Raw genomic sequence first — 19,609 nt, 5'->3', positions numbered from 1 at the left:
TGGCCTTGGTGTTATCAGCACCACACTCTCCCAAGTGAGCCACAGGCCGGCCCTAGGTGTTTTTATTATCCATTTTACAGATGAGGATATGGAGCCACAGAAAGGTCAAGCAATTTCCCAATGTTCTGTCCTTTATTAGCTAGGACGTGACTCAGGCAATATAGCCCTAGAGCCCACCTTTTAACCCCTATGCAGACCCTCAGAAACCATTGGACTAGAGCAGTGGTTCCTAATCAGGACCAATTTTGCTGCCTCCCAGGACACATCTAGCAATGTGCAGACATGTTTGGTTGTCACAACTGGCGGGAAGGGTGCTACTGGCATCTAGTAGGTAGAGAGCAGAGATGCTAAATGTCCCCAACAAAGAATTACCTGGCTCAACGTGTCTCTAGTAGTTTTCAATCCCACTTGCATGATAAAGTCACCTATAGAGATTTTCAAGATTTCAGTGCCCAGGCCACACCCCAGACCCATTAAGTCAGAATCTTGGGGACTAGAACTCAGATATTAGTATTTTTTAAAGCTCTCAGGTGATTCCAAGGCTGAGAACCTTGGCCTAAAAAACTCCTCTTTAACTACTGTGGCCAGCAATGGTACATGGAAGTACCCTGTGGCTGCTGGCAGCAGGCCTGAAAGTCATTTTGGTCCCCAGTTCCTTGCAGCTACCAATCTCCACTTTTTTCCCCTGGCACCTCAGTGGATCTTATGCAGGTAGTCCAACACTCATATTTAGAAAAAATGCTTTCGGGCCGGCCCGTGGCTCACTCGGGAGAGTGCGATGCTGATAACACCAAGGCCCCGGGTTCGGATCCCATATAGGGATGGCCGGTTCGCTCACTGGCTGAGCGTGGTGCTCACAACACCAAGTCAAGGGTTAAGATCCCCTTACCGGTCATCTTTTTTTTAAAAAAAAAAAAAAAAGAAAGAAAAAATGCTTTCAAGGTGCTTTTCCTATTCATGAGTTCCCCCCAGCCCCACCAGCCCACTACTCTCACACACACAGCACAGACCTGAGGAATACGAATGACTGACTTTAATCAGTCTATGAAATGAATCGCTTTAGAGACCTGGTGGGTTGGGCAAGGGGAGCCCTGCAGCACAGGGGGCATGCCACTTCAAGCACAGCTGAAGCAAAACCCTCTGAGAGAAACCACTAGAAGGCAGAAGGAGGGGACAGGTGGGACTTCCAGTCAGCTTCTCCTGACTGAGCAAAAGGGAGAAGTTGCAGTACCAAAAGTGGTTTCTGAGCCCACCAGAGGGGCCAGCCCCAGCCAGGCAGTGGGACAGGCCTCCATGCCCCACAGCAACCCTATGTGTACTGCAAGGCGGCTCCATCCCTTCTTGGTCCTCTTCTTCCCTCCTGCCCCACAAGGGAAGCAGGTCCCTGAGCACATATGACAGCCCTGGCCCAAGCTGGGCCAGACAGCTAAGCAGGGACTCAGACCTCAGTGACTGTCCTGGCTCAGCCTCAGGAGCTTACCCCCAATCCTGCCACCTATCCTCCAGACTGCATCCGACGAAGGTGGAGGAGCAGGATAACAGCAGGCAAAAGTGGCCCCTGCCCTGGCTGTGGGCAGTGTCTTCAGCAGGGTGGCCTAGCTGCACCTCTCACACCATCTTAATGTCTAGGCTTTGAGCCTGTGACAGGTTCTGGCGCTGGGCCTTGACCATGTTCAGGCGTCTCCCATGCAACGTGAACTGGGACCAGGTAAAGAGCTGCAGCAGAGCACAGGTGATGGGCACCAGTACCAGCAGGTAGAAGCAGCCCTGGCGGAGTGCTGGGGCCTGGGCTGGGGCTGGGGCTGGGGGCTCTGGCCAGGGCCGGGCACTCCCCACAGGGATCATTGGTGGCTGCTGGAAGAGGTCATGACCTGGGACAAAAGAGCATAGAAAAAACACAGTCAGCCCAGTTCCCCTTCAAGCCCTGGTCCCCTCCAAAGTTTGTGGTGTGAATTCTCAAACATCACAAGTATATGTCCAAACCACAACTCTTGCTTCCTCCCCTAAACCCACTGTTCCCCTATTCTTCCCTTGTCAGTGAATGGCATCACCATCCACCCAGTAACTCAGGCCCCAAACCTCAAAGTCTCCCTCAGTTCCTCAGCGTTATCACTCCCCAGCATCCAATCCTTCATGTCCCCACAACTCCCAAATATCCCACCTGCCACCACCCCTGTCCGAGCTTCCACGGCCTCTGCCAGTCTCCCAATTATCTCCCTACTATTCCCACTCTGGCCTCCATACAATCTGTTCTCCATACAGCAGCCAGAGTGAACTTTTAAAATTGTAAGTCAGACCATGTCACTTCCCTGCTGAAAACACTCCCAATAGCTTCCCTTTGCACTGAAAATAAAATCCAAATCCAAACCCTACTACCTGCCTATTCACTTTTCCAGCCTCATCTTCTAACCACTCCTGATACCTGGGCCTCTGCTTGTGCCATTCCCCCTGCCTGCGATTTGCTGAGATCTTTTCTAGACCAAACCTTTGCCATTCAGTTTATCTTAAGGGGCATGTTCTCAGACAGGCCTTCCCTGACCGCACTAAGTCGCTTCTCAGTCACATGTCTCACATTTCCCCATTTCATTTCACCACAACACTGCCTGATATTTGTTTGGCTGTTTATTGCCAACCACTTTCTGCCCCTGACTAGAACATAAGCTCTGTGATGGCAAAGACCTTGTCTGTCTTACTCGTTATCTCCCTAGCTCCTAGAGCAATGCCTACACACAGAAGGTGTTCTGTGCATATTTGCCGAATGAATGAATGAATTAATGAAAGAATGGAGGAATCTGAGACCTGGTTCCTCTACCCATGTTGGGGGATGGTGAGGAGTGGGGCAGCCCAAGCCTAGCTGGTTGCCATTCTCTCCCTCACTGGACCCAGAGCCCAGGCTTGTCAGCTTCTGTGCCAGGTAAGCTGTGCCTCCCAGGCCCTCACCTGTGTAGAAGCAGAGAAGCCAGGTGCCCAGCAGCGGGGCAAAGGTCTGGCCTGGTTTGGTCACCAGGGCAACCATGCCAAAGAGGAGCGCCGAGGCCGCCTGCTTGCGATGGTTGAGCACCAGGTCCTCGTCAACCAGGTCAGTGATCACCAAGGTCAGTAGCTTACAGGTGCCCTCAGTGAAAACACGGTTGCTGCCAGCAGAGAGAGAGCATGGGCACTGGTGAAAGGATGGGACAGAATTGTGGGGGTGAGGGTGGGCAGGGGCATACCTGGCAATGAAGAGGCAGAGCAGGCCAGGGTGTTCTGGGCCAGCCAACAGCATGAGCAGACTGAGGCCCAGCTTGAGCAGGAAGAGCCCCTGCACCACGGTATAGACGCCCCAGCGCTGGCACAGGGGCAGAAAGTAGAGGTTGTTGAGATGGGGAGCGACATAGGAGATGCCTGGGGAGGGAGAAGGGCACCACCGTGTGAGGGGCACTGCCACAGCTTCAATGGTTATTAACATTTTAATAGTTCATTGCATTAAATGAACACTAACAATGTGCTAGGCTCTGTATCAAGAGTTTCACACTTCTTTATTTAATCCTCACAAACATTTAAGGTTATGAGGGTGCTTCAAAAAGACTGTGGAAAAATGGAATTGAAAGATAATATGAATCTTTCCATTAGCTTTTTGATGTACTCTCTTACTATTATTATCCCTACTTTAATGAGGAAGGGAGGCCCAAAGACACTAAATAACACACCCAAGGCCACCCAGCAAATGAGCACAAAGACTCACACCAAGGCCTATCAGACTATAATCCCGGCTAACCAGACACTGCACCCCACTGCCTCTGGATGGCACCATCACCAAGAGGACCAAGGTGAGAGCAGCCCTGCCCCATACACCCACAACAGGCTCCCACCCCTTTCTGGGGAAAACAGAGCTGGAGGTTGCACCTCCAACTCCCACAGCAGATTCGTCCCCACACTCTGCCACCTGGGCCCCAGCTGGTGAGGTGGTCGTGCCTTGGCTGGGCTAGGGGTTCTGAGGTGCAAGCCTCTGTCTTTCCTGACTGCCTGAGGCACCACTCACCCAGCAAGAAGGAGCCCATGGAGAGGGAGATGTGGTCGGACAACAGATGCTCCAGGAAGAGGGGGAAGAAGTTGCTGTTGAAGTGGCAGTGAAAGACCTGTGACCCGACAGGGGGCAGTAAGGAGGCTGCCAGACCAGGAGCCACTGGAGAGCCCGCGTCCCCTGGTCCTCAGAGCAGCAGCCTTTATCCCCATGTCCTTAAACACAGAACATGCCAGAACAAAACCTAATGCCACATTCCTGTTGCTTACCTAATCATGCTAAAAGTTAGAAGGCACGATAAAATGGTAATTAGAACAATTAAAAGTTTTTTCTTTTTAATTGAGAACACCTTAGTAAAACAAGTTTCGTGACATAAGAACAATTTATTTATAAATTTGACTAGCTTATATATGGTGTTTTAGGTGTGGCACTTGGTGTTTTAAAAAGATTGTTACAGAGTCCCCAAAGGGGCCATCTCTCTTTCATGTCCTCACTTTATAGGTGAGGACAGGGCTGCCCAGAGAGGCTGAGACCTGCCTAAGGTCACAAGGCGGGTGAAGAGTTCAGATGGCGCTAGAATCCAGGTCTCCTAACGACCCAACCTACGTTCCTGACATCGAATCACCTAGCAGTGCTCACGCGTGGCCCAGAGCTGAGTTCCCAGCTCTTGAGAAACCTGTCTCCTTGAGCGAAGAATAGCCCAGCCATGGTGGTGTGCAGGGGGACTGACTGCTCTCCATACCTGCACCAGGTCCATGCCCACGAACCACAGGAAGTTCCGGTGGCGTGCCAGCTGCTGGAGGTATTGGCCCAAGGTGATGCTGCCCGCTTCCTCGCTGCCCACAAGCAGCTCTTCTCCACACAGGCTATGGGGCAGAGAGGGGTTGAGAACTGCCTGGGGCTGGGCCAGAGTCATCCCCACCCCAGGGCAGCCACCCATCAGCCAGGGCACCCAGCATCAAAATCATACTCAGAAGAGTGCTGGCAGCGGGGAGACAGCCAGGGCTGGCCACTCACCCTCCATCCACGGCCAGGGCTGAGCACCCTGGCTCCCCCCTGGCCGCCTCAACCTGCCGCCTCAGCAGTTGCGTGGCCCCCAGAAAGCCCAGCCCAGAGCCGGCAGCCAGTGCCACGCAGAAGGCACGGAAGGAGGAGAAGTCTTCCTTGTTCCAAAAGGCATAGGAGGCAAAGACAGAGAGGGAGCCGGCGGCACTGAAGAGGGAGCAGTGGAAGTTGAGGTGGGTGCGGTCATGGGACGAGAGAGCCAGGTCGGCCAGCAAGGCATGATGGTGCAGGTCCACGAGTGTCAGGAAGCCATCGTAGAGGCACAGGCACAGCAAGAACTGCAGACCAGCTGGGGCCCAGGGAACCCAAAATGCCAGGAAGGACAGCGCCAGCAGCGGCCCATGCCAGCCCAGTGCCCGTACCCGTGCTAGCACCACAGCCCTCGAAGACAGTCCGGTGCCTGACCTGCCAGGGAGAGGAAGGCTGTTGGGAGATGCCCTTTCAGCCTTGGCAAGACTCCAGTCCCTCCTGCTCAGGCCCCAGACAGGGATGGAGGCCAGAGTGTGGCACTCACACCAGGGTGATCCCACTGCGCCCCAAGTCCCCAGCCTCCAACTTAGGAAGCACAAGTCACCAGTAGGTACACACTCTGGTCTGCCCCAATCTCCTCCCTTACCAGCCTGTCAGGGCTGATGGCCAAAGGGTGGTGGGATACCCACTTCTCAGGTTGGGGGCAGTGATGGGCCCAAGCAGGGATGGGGTAAAGGAATATGCCAGAAGGAGCAGAGGGTGTTTGCAGCACAGAATCCTGAGGGGCCAGACAAGCCAAGTGGGGCTAAATCTCTTCCCTGGTGAGCAAGGCAAAGCTTAGTCAAGGCCACTACTCCAACCTGGACAGAGCCTGTCCTGGACCCCAGGAATGGAAGGGCAGAGACAACACCTGAAATGGTCTCCCTTTCTTTCCCCACTCCAAACACAGGCAGGGGTCCTCCAGCCCTGGGGAGTGGTGGGGTGGGACGGGACTAGTTATGAGCCGTCCCCAAGACACAAACCGGGGCTGGGAGCTGAGGAACTGCCGGTCACTGAGCCAGCCGAAGAGGGGGTCATTGAGGCTGTTCCAGAGGAGAAACACCGTCTGCAAGCAGAGCAGAGATGGGCAGGTGGGCTCCAGGCAGCCTCCCCTCCCAGGCTTCCCCCATTCCAGCCTGCTCACCACCACTCAAAGAGGGCACCAGCTTCCCTGCCTGGAAACCTTTGTTCTTGCCAGCTCCGCTGCTAAACCCACTCTGCCAGCCACTGCCTCCAGCAAACTCCCACCCATCCAGGGCCAGCTGTGAATGTATCAAGCTGATAAATTAATATACATGGGGCTGGCCAGTTAGCTCAGTTGGTTAGAATACAGCCTTATATACCAAGGTCACAGGTTCAGATCCCCGTACCGGCCAGGAGGCGTCAGCATGGCCTCCACCAGCTTTTCTTGCTGAGTCTTGGTGGATAGACTGGCCTGCCCCATTCCCCTGACTGGGCGGGACCTGGCCCCTGCAATCTGCCTGACAGCCCATGTGTCCCCTAGTCTCCCACCCAGGCTGGCCACCCTGAGCTGGCCCTACCTCTCCAACCCAGAAGGCCGTTTTGTTGATCTTGTACACTGAGACAAAGGTGTCCACATAGTAGAGCAGGAACACATTGTGCAGGATGGAGGTGAAGAGGGCCTGGGAGCCATAGACCACGGCCACGGGCAGACCCAACAGCCAGGCCTGGGCCCGATCCAGCCCCATGGCTGCCAGCCCCAGCCTCAGCCCCAGGAGCACTGAGGAGGGCTCATGGCCATGGGCAGTCTCACCATCCTTGTGCCTGGGGAAGAATAAGCCAGTTAGCAGCAGGGATCAGAGCCAGCTCTGCTCTTCATCCCAGACCTCTGAATCATTTCAAAACTCATTTTTACAGGGAGAGAGTTTGTACTTAAAGCTGGGGAATCATCAATGAAGTACAGCTGAAACAGTGCTGAGCTTGACACCACTGCTGTGAGAGTAGCTCGATGAACCTGATAACACTGGTGCGAAGAGAAGGCAGGCATTCAGTGAGTGCTGAGCCAGGTCGCCCGCTAGGGCTGGATGCTCAGTATCCTCTTCCATCTGCACTGTATGACCTTACTGGTCTGGACATGGCTACCCCTGAGCTTGGGTGCACAATGTACTTATAACCTCAGGCAAGCTATTCATCCCAAGCCCTAGTTTTCTCTTCCATAAAAGGTAAAGGGGATGGTTATGCCTACTCTGCAGAGGAATGTAAGGATTAAATGAGGTAACTCAGAGAAAGTGCTCAGTAAATTAATGTTGCTGGTGTCATTAATATCTTTACAAAATCCCTATAAAGTGGATAGCACTATTACAATGTTATAGGAGAGCTACCCCAAGCTCAGAGATGTTAAGTAATTTGATCAATGTCACACAGCAAAAAAGTAACAGATTTGAATCCAGGCTTATCTGGCTCCAAAGCCTTTTCTGCCACTTAATCTTCTAAATCAGGTTCGTCTGCTCCCTGATAAGAGTGATACGATTTTGACAAGAGTCCACACCTGATCCTGCACTTTGATTCTGGAAATTCTATCTCAAAGAATTAACCCCAAAGGAATGTGTACAGAGATGTTTACAGCAGCATTTATAAACAGCAAAAAGCTGGTCACAGGCCAAGAACATAACAAAGGGACTGGCTCAGCAAGCTCTCCAGAAAGGGTCTGTACATGGGTAACATCAACACGTGGGGAGAGAAACTCAAGAACATGTTACCCGAAAAGAGAACAAAGGACAGCAGACTCGTGCACAAAGACTGACAGCTTGACTGACCATGAGTGGGAAAGGGCCTAAAAGTTGGATTTGTATTAGAGAAGCACTTCTCAAACTGTGATATGTACGTGAGTCATCTGGGGACTTTGTTAAAGTGTAGATTCTGACTTAGATATGGGGAGGAATCTGAGATTCTGCATTTCTCGCTCTCTTTTTTTTTAAAGATGACCGGTAAGGGGATCTTAACCCTTGACTTGGTGTTGTCAGCACCACGCTCTCCCAAGTGAGCTAACTGGCCGTTCCTATATAGGATCCGAACCCATGGCCCTGGTGTTATCAGCACCACACTCTCCTAAGTGAGCCACAGCCGGCTCCAGATTCTGCATTTCTAACAAGCTCCCTGGTGAGACCAATGTTGCTGGCCCGTGACCACACTTTTAGCAGTGAGGCATTATGTCTGTCTCTTTTTTAGACTTAAAGCTGTTGTTCTCTTTTCAGAAAAATGATTTCCATGTATGCTTGTCTGATCTCTAGAAAGAATCTATGGGGGCTTCCTTCTCTCAAATTCTCTATGGTTAGTTGAACTGGGTCCGCAAAAAGATACATTCAAGTCCTAACCCAGTACCTGGGAATGTGACCATATTTGGAAATAGGGTCTTGCACATGTAACCAAGTTAAGATGAGGTCATACTGAATTTGGGTGGGCCTAATGACTGTGTCCTTATAAGGAGAGGGAAATTTGGACACAAAAGGAAGATGACCATGTGAGGACGAAAGCAGAAATTGCAGTTTTGAATCCCCATACCAGCCAGCGGCCCACAAAAGAAAGAAGGAAAGAAGGAAAGAGAGTTGGACAGACAGAAGGAAGGCAGGAAAGAAAGAAAGTGGAGTAGTGCAGCTACAAGCCAAGGAACGTCAAGGATTGCCCACAGCACCAGAAGCTAGAAGAGGCAAGGAAGGGTTCTTCCCCAGAGCCTCCAGAGGGAGCGTGGCCCTGCTGACACCTTGATGTCGGACTTCCACCCTCCAGAACTGAGAGAGTAAGCTGTTAAGGCAAGTTTGTGGTAGTTTGTTATGGAAGGCTTAGGAGACAGAGGGCTGCTGCTCAGAGAGCTCCTGTGACCCTCACCCCCAGCCTGCCCAGGGCTCATCCACATGTCCCTGCACCCACATGCCACACAGAGCCACCCGCCAAGGCTTGCCTCCCCTCAACCCCAGTGCAACAGTAGCAGCAGTGACTCCATGGACCTGTCCTTGCCCATGACCTCTCACGGCCCCCGCTGCCCAGCCACCCAGGCTTCAAGGCCTCTGCCATGTGGCCCCGCCCAGCCTGCCCAGCCCATCCTCCCTTTCCTCTGCCCAGGTCTTCATTTCTCTGGTTCCTCCCATGGGAAGCACCCATCCCAGCTGCATCCCCCCATCTTTCAGGAGCCAGCACTGTGCCCAGGAGAGCTTCTTCAACTCCTCAGGCGCCACTGCTCCACCACCCAGGCACACCATTTGCTCTGTCTGTACAGCAGACACTCCTGACTGTCCAGCCTGACCGTGGGGCTGTCAAGGGCAGGGCCTGTGTCTTTGCCTTCTATCTCCCTCTCAGAGAGAATGCGTAGACTCGACTGCTCTGGCTGGGGGAAGGATGACCGGTAGAGAAAGGCTCTGGGGGGAGAGCGAGGAAGGACTCCCTGGCTCATCAGAGAGCAAGTGGCCATTAACTCAAGACATCCATGTGCAAAACCCTCTACCACCACCACCTTGTGCCTCTCTATGCCTAATGGTGGCAGAATGAAGAAGTGGCCAAAACACCTGAAATCAGCCCTTAAACCGGCCCGAATCTCTCCCACTCACAGTGATCCTACCTCATCCCAAGGCAGGAAGATGGCCAAGTAGCCTTTTCCTGAGGCCCTTGAGCCCTTGAAGAAAATTCTTTCCTTTTTTTCTTTTCTCAGAGCTTTACTGAGGTATAGTTGACACACAATAAGCTGCATATATTCAAAATGTACAGTCTGGCTGGCCCATTAACTCAGTTGGTTAGAACATGGTGTAACACCAAGGTAAAGGATTTGGATGCCCGTACTGGCCAGCTGCTAAAAAAAAAAAAAAATGTACAGTCTAAGTTTTAATGCACATATGTGCCTGTGAAACCATCACCACATTTGAGAAAATGAACATATCCATCACCCTAAGTTTCTTCAGCTCTGCTTTTCTAAGTAGCACAGTGGAAAGAAGACACAACTGGAGGTCTCAGAAGTCCTGACTCTACCATTTACCATCTGTGTGACCTGGAGTGACTTACTGAACCTCTCTGCACCTCAGTCATAAGGCTGTTGTCAGCAGTCAATAAGAAAACACTCCAAAGCGCTGACTAAGCACAGTAAGTACGGTGAGCACGAAAGCTTTAGAGATGATTACTATTGAGCCTCTCAGACCTTCCATGAAACAGAAAGGACCCACAATCTGCCACACAGGGACAGGGTAAGAATTAAATGAGATACCCTCTAATGGGGCTTCCAGGCTGTAAAGCATAATGTAAACCTCTGTGACTATCCTTAACCCAGGTCACTTTCTCCAATTCCCCCAGGGCCTTTCAGAGGTCACCCACCTCAACTCCAAAGGCTTTGTTAAAAGTGAAGCCTCCCAATCCTTACACAGATGCCCAGTGACCTGCCCTTGTTGCTAGAGAAGGTGAACCCTGTACATATGGTCCCCAGCCTCCACCAGCTGGCTCCCTACACTAACACTGGGACAAGGGTAGAAGAAAACTTCAAAGGGTGGTGAGATGGACGAAAAGGATATGACTTTTGCAATCAGAAGGTCCTGGGTCCAAATCCCAATCATATTTCCTACTAAGACTATAACCACAGGCAAGTCACTTAACTCTTCTGAGCCTTGGTTTCCTTATCTGTAAAAAAGGCTAATAATGCCTAGTTTTGGGGAGCACAGAAAGGATTAAACTAATATCCAGGAAGCCCAGAACACCATGCCTATCACATGCAAGATGCTCAGAAACTGGCTTTTTGTTGGGCTCACTTGTAACAGATCAGGGTAGGAGCAGGGAAATATCCCTGGGTAAGAGAGTTCAAGAAAAAGATGGCGCACAGGAGGGAAAGTCAAGGAGCAAGAACATATATGATGCTTGGGATTGCCAGAGACAAACTCCTGCCACAGACCTGAGCTGGAGGCAAAGCAACCTGTCCAGGTGAAACACTGCCTTGGAGAGGAAGCTGGGGGAGGAGAGTGCAAGGTTACTCTTTAGCGCCTTCTCTATCAGGAAACAGCCTTACCCACTGCCCCCGCCCCCACACCCTCACTCTGAAGAACAAGGCCCAGCCTCTCAAGGGAAGAACAGCTCAGCCCACACCAGCCTAGTTGTATAAGCTGGGTGAGATATCCTGTAACCTGCAACCAACTTCACCTGCCCCCCTGGCACCTTGCACAGAGCCTGCTGGAAGCCCCCATGGCTCATCCCCCCACTTTGGTATGGTCCCAGTTGGTGGCCTTGAGCCAGCCACTCCCTCTCCCTAAACCTTATCTATAAAGTGGGGATGTTAATGCTGACCTCTTGGATGGTTGTGGGGCTGAAATGCAAAAGCATATGCACAAGCATAGCGCCTAGCACGTAGAAGACCCTCAGTAAAGAGTAGCTGTTATTATTTTTTTCGTGTCTTTGAAGTTTGTTTGATGATCTTTAAAGATCACTCGGTGACCCCTCTGCCAAATCCATGATTGTATTTGTCTTTCCAGCACCCAACTCTGATGCCTCTCGCTGCCTGGAATATCCTAGGCCCTTCTAGTCTGCCATCCCTCAAATTATTTTTTAAATGTCACCTCCGCACTTTTGTTCATGCTGTTCCTTCCATATAGATTCCCTAGATGTAACTACACACCATATCGCAGGCATACAGGGTATGCCCAGCTTTTACACCCATCACCATGAATCCTTATAGCTCTATTATTATTTCCATCCACATTTTATAGATGAACAAACCAAGGCTCTGAAGTTTAAATAACTGGCCCAAAGTCACAAAGCTATTAAGTGCTGGAGCCAAAATTCAAAGCAAGTTCTGACTAAAAAAAGTCTCAGCATGTTTCACTTCACCATGCCCGCCCCCTCACAATCTTATCAAATCCTGCTCATTCTAGCCCAGTTCAGTGTCACAAAGCCTTCCCAAGTACACCCAATCAAGTGTTCTCTCCCCTTTTTGGGTCCCTTGGCCTCTGAGTCAGGCATCCAAATACCTCCCTTATCCTCCTCCAGCCCACAAGCTCCTTAAAGGCAGGGCCAAGTTAGTCCCTCCCCTGATTTCTGCCCCTGCACCTTCACCATTCAGTAGGTGCTCAGTCAATACTTGCTGGGTCAATTGCCCCTAAAAGGCCAATATGGGCATCCTTAGCCCTAGGGAGCAGCAGCAGCAGCAGCCATAGGTAATTACCACCCCCAGATCCCACTGCGCCCCAAGCTGTGTGTTCTGCTTGACTGCGGGAGTCGCAGAAAAAGAGGCAACCTGGGAAGCTTGATGTGCCCCTCAGAGTAACCATGTAAAGCAAGGCAACAGGTATACAAAGAGGAATATCAATAATAACAAAGAGTAACATTTATTAAGCTTTCACACAGTGCACACAGCACTGTGCTAAGAAAAACAGAAACTATGTGGCAAGAGAGCTCAGAGCAGGAAGGGATAAAGAGGCCAGATGAGGAAGGGTTTTATGAACCTTGCACAAGATTCCATGCAGAGGACAATGGATGAAGGGCACTGGGGGTAGGGAGGTGACCGAACAGATCTGTTGCGAAGGAGCCCTCTGGCGTCCTGTAAAAACTCTCTCCCATCACCCCATCAAGCTCCTGGGAGATAAAGAACTAGAAAGGGATGAAAACACCAGCATCTCCCTGATTTCTGAACCAACCCATGGTGGGTGGGGGGGGGCTGATGGATTTGGTGAAGAAAACCAAGAATGCCAGAGTGGACCCCTGGAGTGAGGGGCATCAGAAGGAAGGTGGGTGTTTGCCTCTGATTCCCTTCAGAAGTACTAGAGACTATGAGAAGCAGTTAGTGCAGAGGGGAAAAGCTACTAATAAGCATAATTTGCAGTTAGGAGCCCTTGGTCAGGTCTAAACATTATCACCAACTAGCTCTCTGAGTTTATTCCTACACGTGTGAAGCGGGGCGAAAAAAACCCACTCCCAGGTATCAAATGAACAAATGAAACTGAAAGGTGTAACACCCAATGCAAATATTAGGCGTGTTCTTTTCTCAACAAGCAAGTGTCCTCTGAATTGCTTGCTCTGTTTCTTGTTTCACACTCCGGAGTCCTGTCTCCTTGCCGAGTCTCCCCACAGCAGGCTGAATCTCAAATACTAATGGGCCCATCGCCCCCTCTCGGGCTGGAAATGAGCTTCCATCTTACAGGGAAAGGACCTTCTCCCTCTGTGTCCCCCAGTTACTACAGCAGCCCTGGAGGGGCAGCAGCTTCACCCCACGACCACCCGCCCCTCTCAAGCCACTGAGGAGTTGGGGATCAACCCAGGAGCTCTCTACTCAATAGCTGACGCTGCAACATGTGTAGTGGTTCTCCAGCCCGTCTGCACATTAAAATCAACTGAGGAGCTGTTCAGTAATACCGAGGCCCAGCCCTCACCCCCAACCAATGAAATCGGAACCTCTCAGGATGGGCGCGACACTGGTGGTTTTTAAATGCTCCCCAAGTGGTTGTACTGCGCCACCAGGGTTAAGAGCCATTATGTTAATGGAATGGACCCCAGACCCCCAGGGAGCTATCTGACCCATTGCATCCCCTTCCCCCAGACCCCCAGAGAGCCCTTCTGCAAGGATTCCGCCCTTGCCCCTTAAGCCCAGCTTTTCCCGCCCTGGCCCCAGAACTCTCCCAGTCCACAACCTGATCGCCTCAAGGATCCCAGCAGAAAGCCCCCATGACTCCCAGAGCGAGAAGCATTCCCGTCCCCCTTGGGCCTGTGGTTTGTGTCAGATCGGCCCCCAGTCCGGCCCGCTCCTGCCCCCGAGTCCCGGCCGCGGGCCAGCCTCTCACCGCAATCGTGCTAGGCGAAGCCTAACGCCGCGGCTGCCGGGAGCCAGGTGCGAGCCAGTACGCCTGCGCACACGCCGCCGGCTCCGCCGGCTTCTCCCTCCGCCCCCGCCCAGCCATTGGCTCCGCGCGGCTCCGGGTACCGCGGCTCCTGCAGGTGACCGCGCCCGAGGCTGCAGCCGCCATGTTTGTCATGGGCGCTTGCCCTTAGGGACCAAAAAGAGAGTGGACACAGCAAGTAGGAGGCAGGTTGCCCGGATTCCTGACCGCTCATCCTTCTCTTTCACCTGCACGAAAGCTTAAGGTCATTTCAGTTCAAATCAAGTGCTTTTCTGAGCGCTCCTCTTCCTGCTCTCCCGTCCTTGCTTAGCACTAATTCGGAGAATGAAGAGAGCTCGGCACCTTCCTTCCAGCCTTGTGGTCTGACTGGATGCACAGCTGAGGCAGATATGGAGGCGGCAGCTGCACGACCCAGGATTCCCTGATGCTGGGTTGTGAGCCCCTCAAGGGTGGATAGGCTCCGCTTGAGCTGTGGGCACCAGAGCTCAGACCACAGGAACCAGGCCCTGAACTCGCAACCATGCAGCCCAACCTCCTCTTATTCATAACAGTAATAATAAAATATTAGGATTACTGAGCTCTTACTACATGTCCTGTACTGTGTTAGGAACTTCAACATGCATTTTCTTGTTAATCCTCACAACATACCTGGGAAGAGGTGCTATTATTCCCATTTTACAGATGAGGAAATTGAGGTTCAAAGAGATTCAGTGACTTTCACACAGCAAGCAAGAAGCCCAGTCAAGCTGGAACCCAGCTCTCTTGATCCCAAGAACAAGAGCCTTTCCTCTTCTTACCCCTGCCCAGGACCTCAAAATCAAGCTGTTTTGTTTGGTCTAGTTTGTGGAGGATGTTCCATGTCTTTATGCAATCGGCCTGTAAGCCTGGATGGCTTTCTAGGCAAACAGCACACATTCCAGACCTGCCCAGTTTCCCTATCTGGGATACAGGGCAAGGAACACGGCCTTTGGCTTCTGGATGACCTGGGACTCAGTCCCTCAGCTCTACCATTTCTTTGCTAAGGGACCCTCCTTTTGTGAGCTACTGTCTTATGACTTACAGGGATTTTGTGAGCATTAAATGAGAAACAGGTGTAAGGAGTTTTGTGAACCGTTGACCCTTATGCCTTTGTTGTCAGCAAATTCCCTGCAACAGGAATATTGTCCCCTTATTCCTTTGTGACAACCTGGCAAAGGGTTCACCCACAGCAAATGGGCCAGGTGTTCAGGGGCTGGAGCCTAGTAATCAGTTCCTGGGCAGCCCCAAGTATCCCATGAACCTTACTCCCAGCATCTGTCTCCCACAGGCCTGTCTCATTTCGCTCCTTCTCTCCAATCCCTCCCCTTGAGACCCTCTTCTCATTTCCTATGGCCCCCTTAAGCCATACACATGTACACACCATCTCTCTTCTAGACCTAAGCAATTGCTGAAACCTCTCCTTCTCTGGAAAAGAAGGGAGGTGACCATTTCTCCCCCATCCCCATCCTTACCTGCATCTGTGCTTTTCAGGCTGTGAGAATAGAAGGCAGAAAACCCAGCCTTCAGCGTGGAGTCTGGCACACTAGGCCCTCCATAAATTTACTAAAGGAGTCCCCCTGCCTTTCCATCTCTGGCCAGCATATGCTTTTATTTCAAAGTAAACCCTGAGTCTTGACTTAGCCCTCCCTGGTTTCCAGTGGGGAAGTGGGGGAATGGGTAGGGCTGGCAAGGGTCAGAACTGGATGTGACCCAATAGGAAAGCCTTTGGCTCCTCATGTTGCACTTAAAGCTCCATGGTTACACTCTGAGGCGCCTCAGCATTCTGATTTTAGAGACGATGTAACTGGTTACTATTTTACGTCAGCACCAGGGCTGGACCTTGTGATTATCTGATGTCTCTTCCTGGTTGCCAACCACAGAGCAAACTGGGAGGGGACATGGGGTGCAACTGGAGGTCATATCACCTGCCTGACTCCTTGAGTCATATCGGAGTCCCTGGACCATGGGACAGATAGATACACATTCTCTATTCTTGAAATTCTCTCTTCCCTTGGCTTTCTGCCTCTCTGATCCAAGTTCTACCATGTTCTCCTCCTACTTCTGTAGCAACTTCTCCCCAGTGCCCTTCACTGGTGCACTTCTCCCAGGGCCTTTAAAGGTGGAGGGAGGGTCCCCCAAGTTTCCATCTTCAACACTCTTCATTTATTCACCCAGACTTTTAGTTCATGCCAGGCCATAGACTATATGGAGTAAAAGGGACTTCAAAAACAAGATTGCTACCTCCAAGAGGCATAAGTGGGAACCTAACAAGTTGGCAGCCATTATGTCAACAGTGTGTTATGGATCAGATAGAGACAAGCACAGGGTAGCAGCTGTTCTGGTAACTTCACTTACTACCTTTCCCTTCATGACTACCCCCACACCTCCCATCTCCAGCCTGAATGTAAAATGGTCTGCTGGACAGCTCCCTGAATGTCCCACCTGAATTTACCATTCCCTCAACTTCCAATCCCCCTCTACTGTTTTCTACCTCCAGGACCTCCTTGACTACCCACCTAGGCAGCTAAGCCAGAAACATGTGCACCCACCCTCTATCTACCCCCTCCATCAAGGCAACCATGTCGGACAAAGTCCAGGGAATCCCTCTCCCACCTATCTTTTCCGTCCTTCCTCCTGTTTGGTTGTCAATTTTCCTGGGCTAATGTGAGGACCTCCTCTTCGGCTGGCTTCCAGCCTTTCTCTCTCCAATCTGTCCTCCACTTTGCCCAAAAGTGAGCTTCTGTTCTGATCACATGGTTACCTGATCAAAACTACTCAGGTTGCTGTATTTTGAAATTTTTCATTCTAAAAAACTGAGGAGGGGGGACCTACTCAGGGGCATATCGTTGGTGCAAGTGACAGAAAACCACTCAAATTAGCTTAAATGAAAAAGGAATTTATTGGCTTGTGTCACTCTTTTTTTTTTTTTTTGGAGGCTGGCCAGTACTGGGATCTGAACCCTTGACCTTGATTTTACAAAGTGGCGCTCTAACCAACTGAGCTAACCAGCCAACCTGTTGTGTCACTTTTTAAATTTTTTATTTTTATTTTTTTAATTTTATTTTTTTGAAGCTGGCCAGTACAAGCATCAAACCCTGGACCTTGATGTTATCAGCACCATGTGCTAACCAACTGAGCTAACTGGCCAACCCACTTGGGTCACTTTAAAGCCCCAGACTGAAACGATGTCATCAGGACCCAATCCTTTTCTCTGACCTTTGGCTCCACTTCTTCTGTGGTTCCATGCTCAGTCAGGCCTTCCCCTCACAACCCAGACTGCAAACATTCAGATTTCCGTCCCGGGGAAAGAAAGCATTTCCTTCCAACCGACAAGAGAAAAAACTCCTGGACTTGGCTAGCATAGGCCCAAATTGGGTCACATGGCTAGTCCAAACCAATCACTATGGCCAGACGGATGGCAGTGCTGACTGGTTTAGTCCTAAATAACTTGAAATTTAGGATGGAATAGTCAATTTCCCCAGAAGCACTTTACTGAGAATAGGTAAGCTGAGAGACCCAAAAGGATTCGGGCTGTTATCAGAATCAGGGTGAAAAAATGCTGAGAAACTCACAGCTTGGTCTTTATTTTTCTCATTTTGCCTGAAAACTGCCTCCCCAGACCAGTAGAGGTCTTCAGCAATCGTGTAGGGACCAAAATTAAAATGCAAAAAAAAAAAAAAAAAAAAAAAAGGGCCGGCCCGTGGCTCACTCGGGAGAGTGCGGTGCTGATAACACCAAGGCCTCGGGTTCGGATCCCATATATGGATGGCCGGTTCGCAAACTGGCTGAGCGTGGTGCTGACAACACCAAGTCAAGGGTTAAGATCACCTTACCGGTCATCTTTAAAAAAAAAAAAAAAAAAAAAATGTAGGCTCCTCACCTTCCTAAGCTCAACTTGACCTTGGTCTTACACACTCCCCACTCCACTCCCCAGTTACCCAGGTGTGCCCGGATGCCTCTGGGGGAGCAGGAACAAGTGGAAAACTTGGCCAGTCCCATGGGGCCTATCACTGAATTCCAGGCTGTGGTGAGGTCAGCCTATGGGTGGCCTTGGACACTTCTCAAGTGCTGGGATTTTAGGGGAGGGCCAAAGTTATAAATAGGAGTGGGGAGGTGTATTGGTTTCCTATTGGTGCTATAACAAATTACCACAAACTACGTGGTTTAAAACAATTCAAATTTATTATCTTTCAGTTCTATAAGTCAGAAGTCTGAAATGGATCTCGTTGGCTAAAATCAAGGTGTTGGCAGGACTGCGTTCCTTTCTGGAGACTGTAGTGCAGAATCCGTTTTCTTGCTTTTGCCAGCTTCCAGAGACTGCCTGCACTCCTTGGCTCTTAACCCTTCCCATCTTCAAAGCCAGCAATGACTGGTCAAGTCTTTTTCACATTGCATCACTCTGACTCTCCTCTTCCACATTTAAGTACCCTTCTGATTACACTGGATAATCCAGGATAATCTCCTATTTTAAGGTCAGATAGTTAGCAAATTTAATACCATCTGCAACCTTAATTTTCCCTTGTCATGTAACAACAGATTCCCAGGGATGAGAATATGGACATCTGGGGGCAGGGGAAGGGCCGTTATTCTGCCTACCACAGAAGACTTCTCCCAATCAAGGCTGCTGTGTCCCGGGACCAGCCCTTAGAGTGGACAGAGGGTGATGCTCCCTCTGGAAGCTGTAGGGTAGGGAGTGGTAGGTAGATTTCAAATGGAACCCTAGCCACACCCCTTTCCTCCATCCGGAGCAGGGCCCCAGCAGTTGCCCTCACTAGCTCACTGGCCCAAACTAGATTTAGGAGAGCTGTTAATGTGACATCACTAGGGTGAGTGTGAGTGGCTTTCCCAGAGGAGAAAGGGCTTTGAAGGACACTGAGCACCCAGGAAAACCTGTGGGGGCTGCTGGCGATGTTGTCTGAGTCAACAGAAGCTGGGAAGGAAAGTGTGAGGGCACCGTAACCCGGCAGCTGGGGGAGGGTATCAGTTTTAATCACCCACAACTACTACTCACCCCACTGGAGAAGGAAAGGTGAAGGTGTTGTGACTCACAACCAGAGGGGACTGAGGCCCAGACAGGGCTCATACTGTCTGAAGTAATTTTTTTCTGGTTTCACCCAAGTAGCTTCTCGGCTTTGGCATCAGTTGGACTGGGTTCAAATCCCACCATGCTACTTATAGGCTGTGTGATCCTGGGAAAGTGGCCCAACTTTCCTGAGCCTCTAGCGAGAATGAGAACACTATGTACTTCACATGGCTATTAAGAATTATAATATAGAATAAATAAAGAATAAATAAAATGCTGAAAGAAGTCCCAGCATGGACTGGCAATAAGACTAATACTTCAGTCTTGAGACAGACATAAGGTTGAATTCTGCCCTTACCATAACTAGCTGTGTCAGTATGGGCAAGTTATTATTTTTTAAATTGTTTTTATGTTATTTTAAAAATTTATTTAAAAAAATTTTTTTATACATAAATTTTTTTTTTTTTTGCTTTTTTCATTTCATTTTATTTGGGCCAGTTATTTATCCTACATAAGCTCCAGTCATTGAATACATTTCTTGTGTACCAACTCTGAGGCAAGCCACTTCTTACTAGGTAAAGTGGGGATAATATTAGTACAGGGTCGATATAAACTTGAAGTTACATGCTCACAAGCATCTTGATTTAGTGCCTGGTGTACTGGAGCTTCACTTCA

General features: G+C 50.5%; 1 protein-coding gene across 4 annotated transcripts; it reads right to left on the bottom strand.

The window, feature by feature from the left end:
• Positions 1-281: 281 nt before the first annotated feature.
• MFSD13A (major facilitator superfamily domain containing 13A) lies at positions 282-13,880 on the bottom strand. Of its 4 annotated transcripts, XR_010024071.1 has the most exons (10): positions 13,837-13,880; positions 6,619-6,862; positions 6,061-6,143; positions 5,021-5,473; positions 4,746-4,869; positions 4,022-4,118; positions 3,213-3,384; positions 2,941-3,134; positions 1,481-1,871; positions 282-425 (listed from the first exon to the last, which is right to left on the bottom strand). XR_010024071.1 is itself a non-coding variant. In XM_063102796.1 (9 exons), the coding sequence occupies exons 2-9, from the start codon at positions 6,784-6,786 to the stop codon at positions 1,609-1,611; spliced, it is 1,554 nt and encodes a 517-aa protein (XP_062958866.1). In that variant the 5' UTR covers positions 6,787-6,862; positions 13,837-13,880; the 3' UTR covers positions 1,016-1,608. The 4 variants fall into 4 exon arrangements, 3 of the variants coding, with proteins under 3 accessions (XP_062958866.1, XP_062958868.1, XP_062958869.1); XM_063102796.1 differs by lacking the exon at positions 282-425 and having other exon boundaries at positions 1,016-1,871; XM_063102798.1 differs by lacking the exons at positions 282-425; positions 13,837-13,880 and adding an exon at positions 13,687-13,757 and having other exon boundaries at positions 1,016-1,871.
• Between the last annotated feature and the right edge of the window lie 5,729 nt (positions 13,881-19,609).

The sequence above is a fragment of the Cynocephalus volans genome, chromosome 7, assembly GCF_027409185.1.
Source record: "Cynocephalus volans isolate mCynVol1 chromosome 7, mCynVol1.pri, whole genome shotgun sequence".
In the NCBI taxonomy this organism is placed as follows: Eukaryota; Metazoa; Chordata; class Mammalia; order Dermoptera; family Cynocephalidae; genus Cynocephalus; species Cynocephalus volans.
The sequence above is the reverse complement of the archived record's forward strand: the minus strand, read 5'-3'. Positions and strand labels throughout refer to the sequence as shown.

Excerpts from the sequence above, each read along its gene's own strand:
- MFSD13A (XM_063102796.1), bottom strand. The coding sequence starts at position 6,786 with ATGGGGCTGGATCGGGCCCAGGCCTGGCTGTTGGGTCTGCCCGTGGCC. Across the intron at positions 5,474-6,060 it reads TTCCTCAGCTCCCAGCCCCG|GTCAGGCACCGGACTGTCTT; the intron begins GTTTGTGTCTTG and ends TCTCCCTGGCAG. Across the intron at positions 1,872-2,940 it reads GCTTCTCTGCTTCTACACAG|GTCATGACCTCTTCCAGCAG; the intron begins GTGAGGGCCTGG and ends CTTTTGTCCCAG.